The sequence below is a fragment of the Salmo salar genome, chromosome 05 (assembly GCF_965601325.2).
Source record: "Salmo salar chromosome 05, fSalSal1, whole genome shotgun sequence".
Taxonomy (NCBI): domain Eukaryota; kingdom Metazoa; phylum Chordata; class Actinopteri; order Salmoniformes; family Salmonidae; genus Salmo; species Salmo salar.
In genome coordinates, this window is record NC_138295.1 from 78,615,035 (window position 1) to 78,627,682 (window position 12,648).

Sequence of the window (12,648 nt, forward strand, 5' to 3'; positions counted from 1 at the left end):
GAACGCGCGGGTGACGTCACATTCTCTTGCCAACCACGGGGACGCGCAAGAGCTACGGACGGGAAACCGCTCCTTGGAACTGAAAAACTCAACAACAAATTGGAATGCCTACGATTTCTCCCTAATAAACGCGTTAACGTTACAAAAATCAAAGGTATGAAGTTCGACCTCTCTTTTTCATAGAGTCAGCTGAGCTTCTGTGAGCTCTAGCGTTTAGCTAGCTAGTCCCATCTTTTCGACAATCCAGGGCTCAACAGGTTTCTAGCTAACGTTAGCTAGCTGTTGCTAACTTATTATTAGTTAGCTAGTCAGCTGGTTAATGATTGCTAGCTTGTATCAACATTGTTTGAACAACTGTATGTAGAAGACATCACAGCTAAATTACATATCCACAACTTCACAAGCATACGGGGAGAACAACTAAAGTAAGTTAGTAGGCTAACTAGCTAATTGAATGATAGCTAGCTAATTAGCTAGCTGCGCACTGACTACACACATTCACTACTGAATTCTTATTACGTGTCTGTCATGTTATGCCAGTCTGCTCAGTAGAACATCCACACAGTAAGTTAACGTTACATTCTAGCGCTGTAAACATAGTGAGCAAGTTACACACTGGTAAATAACTGATTCTACTTGGAGACAATTGAGTTCACTGCATTGAGAAGCATTACGGCGCAACAACCATTGTCAACGGTAGTAAAGGGTAGACCAATCTATTGTCCATTGTTTTTCTGGACAGCCCCTGTTGTGGAGTAGAACTGCAGTACTTGCCTAATAGGCATAGTTTGTAAGTGTCTGAGTTCCAATGAAATGAGAGCATTGTTTTCAGTCACATGCAGATTCTAGGTCAACTGTGTTAGTGAATAGGAACATATAAGGGGTTTGCCTGTAGCTGGGTCACCTCCGTCAGTGGCGTGAACTTTGATGCTGTTTTCAAGAGTACAGTGTAATGCTGTGGATTGTTGTCAAGCAGAAATGTCTCCCTGCCATGCAAAATAGGAAATACTCTGTCACCTCTGTCACACATTTATATTCAGAAGTAAACAGGCCTCTAAATCTGGATGACCAGTTCATCTGACTGAGTACTGATCTCCCTCATTTTTCCTTTCTCTCTTTATCCAAAAGAACAGGAAGTCCTGTTGACATCACTTCCTTTCAGCGGTGGCTATGACGTGCCGGGACATCCATGCCACCAATGCCTTCTCCTTCATCATTGCCTTCATCTCCGTGGGCGGCATCGCTGTGGCGGCGCTGATCCCACAGTGGCGAGTGACACGACTTGTCACCTTCAACAAAAACGCCAAGAACATCAGTGTCTATGACGGCCTGTGGGCCAAGTGTGTGAAACAAGATGGCTACTCTGGCTGCTACTACTATGACTCAGAGGTACGGGTCTGATGATCGCACAATCATAAGGACATACAGCATCCCATATTCCCCCCATATGGTGCACTGCCACAGAGGGCTCTAAAGTAGTGCACTATACAGGAAACAGGGTGCCATTTGAGATTTGCATAAATCATTTCTCATTTATTCCTTCTCCCCACAGTGGTATTCTAAAGTGGACCAGTTGGACCTGAGACTGCTCCAGTTCTGCCTGCCGACTGGGCTACTGTTTGGCTCCCTGGCCCTGGTGCTGTGTATGGCAGGCATGTCTAAGACCTGCTGCTGCTCTGATAAGGCTGAGACAGACATCAAGAGTACCCGCTGTCTGGTCAACAGCGCAGGCTGCCACCTAGTGGCTGGGATGTTCCTGTTCCTGGGCGGTGCTATCGCCCTGGCGCCCTCCGTGTGGTTCCTGTTCCGGACCAAGGAGATGAACATCAAGTACGACCGCATCTTCTCAGACGGGTTCGCAGTCTACGTGGCCATCGGCTGTTCCGGCGGCCTCATGCTCGCCGCCCTGCTGATGTTCATGTGGTACTGCATGTGTAAGAAGCTACCCTCTCCCTTCTGGCTGCCTCTACCCACACTCCCTAACTCCCTCTCCACCCAGCCCCTCACAGCCAATGGGTACCCCCCCTCCCCCGTCTACGGCCCCCCTCAGACCTTCCCTCCACAGGGGTACGTCCCCACTGTGATGGATGCCCAGTCCTACGCTCCCTCCCAGGGCTACCCTCAGAGCGTAGCCCCCCTGGCCCAGCAGCACCAGCAGGTCTATATGTCCCAGATGTCAGCCCCGGATGGGTATGGGTCAGAGGTGGGGCAGAACCAGGCTTACAGCTATGCCCCGTCCCAGAGTTATGCCCCCTCTCAGGTGGGCTACGCCCCCAGCTACGTAGGCCACCGCTACTCCACACGCTCACGCATGTCTGGCATAGAGATAGACATCCCTGTTCTAACACAAGGCCTCTGAGGGAGGGAGGGAGGGCTGCTGCAAGAACACTGAGTCCTGGTTCCATTTAGCTGTCCTGTCTCCTGTAAAGGGTGTGTACTGTCAGGGCAATATAAATGAAGGATATAACTGTTGGTCAGTCTGCACTAGAAATACAACTCTGCATCACTCAATTAAGCACTGCACTGTTAGATACAGTTTAATATGCAGGCTCCACATCTGGTGAAAGGACACCAGAGATGCCCCATAATGAAGTCTGAATTCACTGTTACGTTTTGATTGAAAACAATATTTTCTAATCGCACCTATTTGTACATCTCTTCTTAATGTAAATCTGCTTGAAACCTCATAGCAGTTCTACACTCTGTATATTGTGTTCACTAATATTTCAACTGCTAAGAAATGAACTAAACTGTACTTTAACCGTGAGGTAACTTGATGTAGTGAGGTAAAAGGGAGTGACACTAACTGACTGTGATGTCTTTGATGTGTGTTGTTCATATTGTTGGTCTGTGAAGAAACACTACTGCTGTGCCTTGTTCAGAACAGCCATATTACATTGCTTAGTTATCCTGTGTGTGTTGTATTAATACTGTAACATGTTTCTTTTGTTGTGCTACTTTTATACACATGCTGTTTTTGGGCGTTGGAGATGTTATAATATGCTGTAACGTGAGATGACGTGGGAATGTCGAAATGACTCTCATACTATTTACCCATCAACAGTACAGCAGTGGCTCTAAGGCCATTACTTTTTATATGTAGACATAAATTAGATCATTTTGTATCTAATTCACATCATGATGCCACCGTATATCAATCAAATGTATAAATGACATCAGCAGATGTCACAGTGCTATATCATGAAGGTAGTTGTTGATCTGTCTCCTTTGTTAAGGTGCCTGGGAGATATGATTGAACCAGAACACATACTGCTCCTCTGTGGTTCTGTCTGCTACTCAGACCAAAGGAACGTCAAAATGAACATCTTATTTTAGCTCCGGTACACTGCCATCATCTGTCGCCTGTTCTTTTTGTCAAATTGTAAGAGTCTACACTGAGCTGTGTCAGCAAACGTTGAGCTACTCTTGTTTCCACTTCATTCATCCACTACTGGGCTCCCGAGTGGCGCAGCGGTCTAAGGCACTGCATCTCAGTGCTAGAGGTGTCACTACAGACCCTGGTTCGATTCCAGGCTGTATCTCCATGATTGGGAGTCCCATAGGGCGGCGCACAATTGGGGTAGGCCGTCATTGTAAATAAGAATGTGTTCCTCACTGACTTGCCTAGTTAAATTAAGGTTAAATAAACTGTAATTGGTTTCACATGAAGGGGAGGGGGGCTCACTACACTGTAACATCACATTCCATTGGCTGTGCTGGTTCTAAAATGGTAGAACACTGACTGAATGCACTGGGCTTCTTATGATTCTACAATCTAGAGAAAGGATTCTGTGATTTATGTTGCATTCTATCCCTAAACACTAGTTTTGACCAAACTGTCCTCTAACTCGTGTGTTAACTTAATCTTAAATACCCATTGTATCAGTCATAACATATCCGACATGCTCTCTCTGTTGCAGTACTGCATGTACAGTCTAATGTTCTTATCTCTATGGAAAATATCTTTGTTCACCAGACCTTTTTCTCAATAAAATGTTTATCTAATTAAACTATCAGTGTTCCACGGCTGATGATGACTAATACTGGTGTCACAGTACCACCAGAGATGTATTTACCGTACTTAACATGATTAACAGGGCCAGAGAAAGGCCACACTAAAATGAGTCACCTGTTTGCAGTGATTCTGAGTGAATGTATTAGTTGGAGTCATTTAGCCGGGCGTGCTGTGATTTGAACTGGGTGAAACTGTTCAGCCAAACGGCTGAGAGACAGAGAGGGCTGGTTGAGATGGAGCTGGGTTTATCTGGCAGGCAGATTGGATTACAAGCAGCAGGGTAATGGGTTGTTTCCGGTCCTCAGGGTTAGTGCTGTGTCAGCTGGTTATTGCTCCACTTTGGCACTTTATTGATCAGTCAGAGTAGTGATTAATGGGCTGTAAGGTCTGTTCACCTGGCTTCCCAGCAGGACATCCCAATAGTATCCTCGCCTTGATCTGCACTGATAAGTAGGGCTGGATTGGTCCCTGTAACTCACCCAATGAGTTGCTAATTGAAAGACGGATGGAAATGAGACATTTTGTGGCCTTCGGGAATAGAAAGTGCATTTTAAAGCATTTATTTAAAAAAATCCTTTACGGGCTAATAGGCTATGATTTGTACATATTCTAGGGAACAGTGTTGGTTGCTGGCCCACACACACACACACACACACATACACACACATACACACACACACACACACACACACACACACACACACACAGACAGACAGACAGAGCCTTGTCTGACCCCAGGAAGTCCGCTGTCACATCTTGGAGTGACAGACGCGACAGACAGAGTGATCCGCGAGCGTTAGCAACCCGCTGAGAGGCTAGCTGTCACTGAAGGCTGAGGACACCAAAGGATTTCTGACACTGCAAGGTCCACTAAGAACTGTTCCCTGGCTACACTCTGAACCAAGACAGACATATTGTTATGATAACCCTGGCTACACTCTGAACCAAGACAGACATATTGTTCTGGTAACCCTGGCTACACTCTGAACCAAGACATACATATTGTTCTGGTAACCCTGGCTACACTCTTCTAAACCAAGACAGACATATTGTTCTGGTAACCCTGGCTAACTCTGAACCAAGACAGACATATTGTCTGGTAGCCTGGCTACACTCTGAACCAAGACAGACATATTGTTATGATAACCCTGGCTACACTCTGAACCAAGACAGACATATTGTTCTGGTAACCCTGGCTACACTCTTCTAAACCAAGACAGACATATTGTTCTGGTAACCCTGGCTACACTCTGAACCAAGACAGACATATTGTTCTGGTAACCCTGGCTACACTCTGAACCAAGACAGACATATTGTTCTGGTAACCCTGGCTACACTCTGTACCAAGACAGACATATTGTTCTGGTAACCCTGGCTACACTCTGAACCAAGACAGACATATTGTTCTGGTAACCCTGGCTACACTCTGTACCAAGACAGACATATTGTTCTGGTAACCCTGGCTACACTCTGAACCAAGACAGACATATTGTTCTGGTAACCCTGGCTACACTCTGAACCAAGACAGACATATTGTTCTGGTAACCCTGGCTACACTCTGTACCAAGACAGACATATTGTTCTGGTAACCCTGGCTACACTCTGAACCAAGACAGACATATTGTTCTGGTAACCCTGGCTACACTCTGAACCAAGACAGACATATTGTTCTGGTAACCCTGGCTACACTCTTCTAAACCAAGACAGACATATTGTTCTAGTAACCCTGGCTACACTCTGAACCAAGACAGACATATTGTTATGATAACACTGGCTACACTCTGAACCAAGACAGACATATTGTTCTGGTAACCCTGGCTACACTCTTCTAAACCAAGACAGACATATTGTTCTGGTAACCCTGGCTACACTCTGAACCAAGACAGACATATTGTTCTGGTAACCCTGGCTACACTCTGAACCAAGACAGACATATTGTTCTGGTAACCCTGGCTACACTCTTCTGAACCAAGACAGACATATTGTTCTGGTAACCCTGGCTACACTCTGAACCAAGACAGACATATTGTTCTGGTAACCCTGGCTACACTCTTCTGAACCAAGACAGACATATTGTTCTGGTAACCCTGGCTACACTCTGAACCAAGACAGACATATTGTTCTGGTAACCCTGGCTACACTCTGAACCAAGACAGACATATTGTTCTGGTAACCCTGGCTATACTCTGAACCAAGACAGACATATTGTTCTGGTAAGCCTGGCTACACTCTTCTGAACCAAGACAGACATATTGTTCTGGTAACCCTGGCTACACTCTGAACCAAGAGAGACATATTGTTCTGGTAACCCTGGCTACACTCTGAACCAAGACAGACATATTGTTCTGGTAACCCTGGCTATACTCTGAACCAAGACAGACATATTGTTCTGGTAAGCCTGGCTACACTCTTCTGAACCAAGACAGACATATTGTTATGATAACCCTGGCTACACTCTTCTAAACCAAGACAGACATATTGTTCTGGTAACCCTGGCTACACTCTGAACCAAGACAGACATATTGTTCTGGTAACCCTGGCTACACTCTGTACCAAGACAGACCTATTGTTCTGGTAACCCTGGCTACACTCTGAACCAAGACAGACATATTGTTCTGGTAACCCTGGCTACACTCTGTACCAAGACAGACATATTGTTCTGGTAACCCTGGCTACACTCTGAACCAAGGCAGACATATTGTTCTGGTAACCCTGGCTACACTCTGAACCAAGACAGACATATTGTTCTGGTAACCCTGGCTACACTCTGTACCAAGACAGACATATTGTTCTGGTAACCCTGGCTACACTCTGAACCAAGACAGACATATTGTTCTGGTAACCCTGGCTACACTCTGAACCAAGACAGACATATTGTTCTGGTAACCCTGGCTACACTCTTCTAAACCAAGACAGACATATTGTTCTGGTAACCCTGGCTACACTCTGAACCAAGACAGACATATTGTTATGATAACACTGGCTACACTCTGAACCAAGACAGACATATTGTTCTGGTAACCCTGGCTACACTCTTCTAAACCAAGACAGACATATTGTTCTGGTAACCCTGGCTACACTCTGAACCAAGACAGACATATTGTTCTGGTAACCCTGGCTACACTCTGAACCAAGACAGACATATTGTTCTGGTAACCCTGGCTACACTCTTCTGAACCAAGACAGACATATTGTTCTGGTAACCCTGGCTACACTCTGAACCAAGACAGACATATTGTTCTGGTAACCCTGGCTACACTCTTCTGAACCAAGACAGACATATTGTTCTGGTAACCCTGGCTACACTCTGAACCAAGACAGACATATTGTTCTGGTAACCCTGGCTACACTCTGAACCAAGACAGACATATTGTTCTGGTAACCCTGGCTATACTCTGAACCAAGACAGACATATTGTTCTGGTAAGCCTGGCTACACTCTTCTGAACCAAGACAGACATATTGTTCTGGTAACCCTGGCTACACTCTGAACCAAGAGAGACATATTGTTCTGGTAAACCTGGCTACACTCTGAACCAAGACAGACATATTGTTCTGGTAACCCTGGCTATACTCTGAACCAAGACAGACATATTGTTCTGGTAAGCCTGGCTACACTCTTCTGAACCAAGACAGACATATTGTTATGATAACCCTGGCTACACTCTGAACCAAGACAGACATATTGTTCTGGTAACCCTGGCTACACTCTTCTAAACCAAGACAGACATATTGTTCTGGTAACCCTGGCTACACTCTGAACCAAGACAGACATATTGTTCTGGTAACCCTGGCTACACTCTGAACCAAGACAGACATATTGTTCTGGTAACCCTGGCTACACTCTGTACCAAGACAGACATATTGTTCTGGTAACCCTGGCTACACTCTGAACCAAGACAGACATATTGTTCTGGTAACCCTGGCTACACTCTGAACCAAGACAGACATATTGTTCTGGTAACCCTGGCTACACTCTGAACCAAGAGAGACATATTGTTCTGGTAACCCTGGCTACACTCTGAACCAAGACAGACATATTGTTCTGGTAACCCTGGCTATACTCTGAACCAAGACAGACATATTGTTCTGGTAAGCCTGGCTACACTCTTCTGAACCAAGACAGACATATTGTTCTGGTAAGCCTGGCTACACTCTTCTGAACCAAGACAGACATATTGTTATGATAACCCTGGCTACACTCTGAACCAAGACAGACATATTGTTCTGGTAACCCTGGCTACACTCTTCTAAACCAAGACAGATATATTGTTCTGGTAACCCTGGCTACACTCTGAACCAAAACAGACATATTGTTCTGGTAACCCTGGCTACACTCTGAACCAAGACAGACATATTGTTCTGGTAACCCTGGCTACACTCTGTACCAAGACAGACATATTGTTCTGGTAACCCTGGCTACACTCTGAACCAAGACAGACATATTGTTCTGGTAACCCTGGCTACACTCTGAACCAAGACAGACATATTGTTCTGGTAACCCTGGCTATACTCTGAACCAAGACAGACATATTGTTCTGGTAAGCCTGGCTACACTCTGAACCAAGACAGACATATTGTTATGATAACACTGGCTACACTCTTCTGAACCAAGACAGACATATTGTTCTGGTAACCCTGGCTACACTCTGAACCAAGACAGACATATTGTTCTGGTAAGCCTGGCTACACTCTGAACCAAGACAGACATATTGTTATGATAACCCTGGCTACACTCTGAACCAAGACAGACATATTGTTCTGGTAACCCTGGCTACACTCTTCTGAACCAAGACAGACATATTGTTCTGGTAACCCTGGCTACACTCTGAACCAAGACAGACATATTGTTCTGGTAACCCTGGCTACACTCTTCTGAACCAAGACAGACATATTGTTCTGGTAACCCTGGCTACACTCTGAACCAAGACAGACATATTGTTATGATAACACTGGCTATACTCTGAACCAAGACAGACATATTGTTCTGGTAACCCTGGCTACACTCTGAACCAAGACAGACATATTGTTCTGGTAACCCTGGCTACACTCTTCTGAACAAAGACAGACATATTGTTCTGGTAACCCTGGCTACACTCTGAACCAAGACAGACATATTGTTCTGGTAACCCTGGCTACACTCTGAACCAAGACAGACATATTGTTATGATAACACTGGCTACACTCTGAACCAAGACAGACATATTGTTCTGGTAACCCTGGCTACACTCTGAACCAAGACAGACATATTGTTATGATAACCCTGGCTACACTCTTCTGAACCAAGACAGACATATTGTTATGATAACACTGGCTACACTCTGAACCAAGACAGACATATTGTTATGATAACACTGGCTACACTCTGAACCAAGACAGACATATTGTTATGATAACCCTGGCTACACTCTTCTGAACCAAGACAGACATATTGTTCTGGTAACCCTGGCTTCACTCTTCTGAACCAAGACAGACATATTGTTATGATAACACTGGCTACCCTCTGAACCAAGACAGACATATTGTTATGATAACACTGGCTACACTCTGAACCAAGACAGACATATTGTTCTGGTAACCCTGGCTACACTCTGAACCAAGACAGACATATTGTTCTGGTAACCCTGGCTACACTCTGAACCAAGACAGACATATTGTTCTGGTAACCCTGGCTACACTCTTCTGAACCAAGACAGACATATTGTTCTGGTAACCCTGGCTACACTCTGAACCAAGACAGACATATTGTTATGATAACCCTGGCTACACTCTTCTGAACCAAGACAGACATATTGTTCTGGTAACCCTGGCTACACTCTGTACCAAGACAGACATATTGTTCTGGTAACCCTGGCTACACTCTGAACCAAGACAGACATATTGTTCTGGTAACCCTGGCTACACTCTGCACCAAGAGAGACATATTGTTCTGGTAACCCTGGCTACACTCTGAACCAAGACAGACATATTGTTCTGGTAACCCTGGCTATACTCTGAACCAAGACAGACATATTGTTCTGGTAAGCCTGGCTACACTCTTCTGAACCAAGACAGACATATTGTTCTGGTAAGCCTGGCTACACTCTTCTGAACCAAGACAGACATATTGTTATGATAACCCTGGCTACACTCTGAACCAAGACAGACATATTGTTCTGGTAACCCTGGCTACACTCTTCTAAACCAAGACAGATATATTGTTCTGGTAACCCTGGCTACACTCTGAACCAAGACAGACATATTGTTCTGGTAACCCTGGCTACACTCTGAACCAAGACAGACATATTGTTCTGGTAACCCTGGCTACACTCTGTACCAAGACAGACATATTGTTCTGGTAACCCTGGCTACACTCTGAACCAAGACAGACATATTGTTCTGGTAACCCTGGCTACACTCTGAACCAAGACAGACATATTGTTCTGGTAACCCTGGCTATACTCTGAACCAAGACAGACATATTGTTCTGGTAAGCCTGGCTACACTCTGAACCAAGACAGACATATTGTTATGATAACACTGGCTACACTCTTCTGAACCAAGACAGACATATTGTTCTGGTAACCCTGGCTACACTCTGAACCAAGACAGACATATTGTTCTGGTAACCCTGGCTACACTCTGAACCAAGACAGACATATTGTTCTGGTAAGCCTGGCTACACTCTGAACCAAGACAGACATATTGTTATGATAACCCTGGCTACACTCTGAACCAAGACAGACATATTGTTCTGGTAACCCTGGCTACACTCTTCTGAACCAAGACAGACATATTGTTCTGGTAACCCTGGCTACACTCTGAACCAAGACAGACATATTGTTCTGGTAACCCTGGCTACACTCTTCTGAACCAAGACAGACATATTGTTATGATAACCCTGGCTACACTCTGAACCAAGACAGACATATTGTTCTGGTAACCCTGGCTACACTCTTCTAAACCAAGACAGACATATTGTTCTGGTAACCCTGGCTACACTCTGAACCAAGACAGACATATTGTTCTGGTAACCCTGGCTACACTCTGAACCAAGACAGACATATTGTTCTGGTAACCCTGGCTACACTCTGTACCAAGACAGACATATTGTTCTGGTAACCCTGGCTACACTCTGAACCAAGACAGACATATTGTTCTGGTAACCCTGGCTACACTCTGAACCAAGACAGACATATTGTTCTGGTAACCCTGGCTACACTCTGTACCAAGACAGACATATTGTTCTGGTAACCCTGGCTACACTCTGAACCAAGACAGACATATTGTTCTGGTAACCCTGGCTACACTCTGAACCAAGAGAGACATATTGTTCTGGTAACCCTGGCTACACTCTGAACCAAGACAGACATATTGTTCTGGTAACCCTGGCTATACTCTGAACCAAGACAGACATATTGTTCTGGTAAGCCTGGCTACACTCTTCTGAACCAAGACAGACATATTGTTCTGGTAAGCCTGGCTACACTCTTCTGAACCAAGACAGACATATTGTTATGATAACCCTGGCTACACTCTGAACCAAGACAGACATATTGTTCTGGTAAGCCTGGCTACACTCTTCTGAACCAAGACAGATATATTGTTCTGGTAACCCTGGCTACACTCTGAACCAAGACAGACATATTGTTCTGGTAACCCTGGCTACACTCTGAACCAAGACAGACATATTGTTCTGGTAACCCTGGCTACACTCTGTACCAAGACAGACATATTGTTCTGGTAACCCTGGCTACACTCTGAACCAAGACAGACATATTGTTCTGGTAACCCTGGCTACACTCTGAACCAAGACAGACATATTGTTCTGGTAACCCTGGCTATACTCTGAACCAAGACAGACATATTGTTCTGGTAAGCCTGGCTACACTCTGAACCAAGACAGACATATTGTTATGATAACACTGGCTACACTCTTCTGAACCAAGACAGACATATTGTTCTGGTAACCCTGGCTACACTCTGAACCAAGACAGACATAGCGTGCCTGGCCCTCTGCCGCGCTGGTAACCCTGGCCCCTGCCGACGACGTCTGGTCCCTGGCACACCCGCAAGACAGACATATTGTTCTGGTAACCCTGGCTACACTCTGAACCAAGACAGACATATTGTTCTGGTAACCCTGGCTACACTCTTCTGAACCAAGACAGACATATTGTTCTGGTAACCCTGGCTACACTCTGAACCAAGACAGACATATTGTTATGATAACACTGGCTATACTCTGAACCAAGACAGACATATTGTTCTGGTCACCCTGGCTACACTCTGAACCAAGACAGACATATTGTTCTGGTAACCCTGGCTACACTCTTCTGAACAAAGACAGACATATTGTTCTGGTAACCCTGGCTACACTCTGAACCAAGACAGACATATTGTTCTGGTAACCCTGGCTACACTCTGAACCAAGACAGACATATTGTTATGATAACACTGGCTACACTCTGAACCAAGACAGACATATTGTTCTGGTAACCCTGGCTACACTCTGAACCAAGACAGACATATTGTTATGATAACCCTGGCTACACTCTTCTGAACCAAGACAGACATATTGTTATGATAACACTGGCTACACTCTGAACCAAGACAGACATATTGTTATGATAACACTGGCTACACTCTGAACCA

At 45.0% G+C, this 12,648-nt stretch overlaps 2 protein-coding genes across 6 annotated transcripts in view; one reads left to right on the top strand and one right to left on the bottom strand.

The window, feature by feature from the left end:
- The window catches only part of LOC106605988 (disintegrin and metalloproteinase domain-containing protein 22), a 116,200-nt gene that overhangs the window by 24,014 nt on the left and 79,538 nt on the right, over positions 1-12,648 (bottom strand). The window lies entirely within an intron of this gene.
- Positions 13-4,013, top strand: cldn12 (claudin 12). 3 transcript variants are annotated; one of them, XM_082974872.1, is made up of 3 exons: positions 13-154; positions 1,134-1,389; positions 1,553-4,010. In XM_082974872.1, the coding sequence occupies exons 2-3, from the start codon at positions 1,171-1,173 to the stop codon at positions 2,357-2,359; spliced, it is 1,026 nt and encodes a 341-aa protein (XP_082830998.1). In that variant the 5' UTR covers positions 13-154; positions 1,134-1,170; the 3' UTR covers positions 2,360-4,010.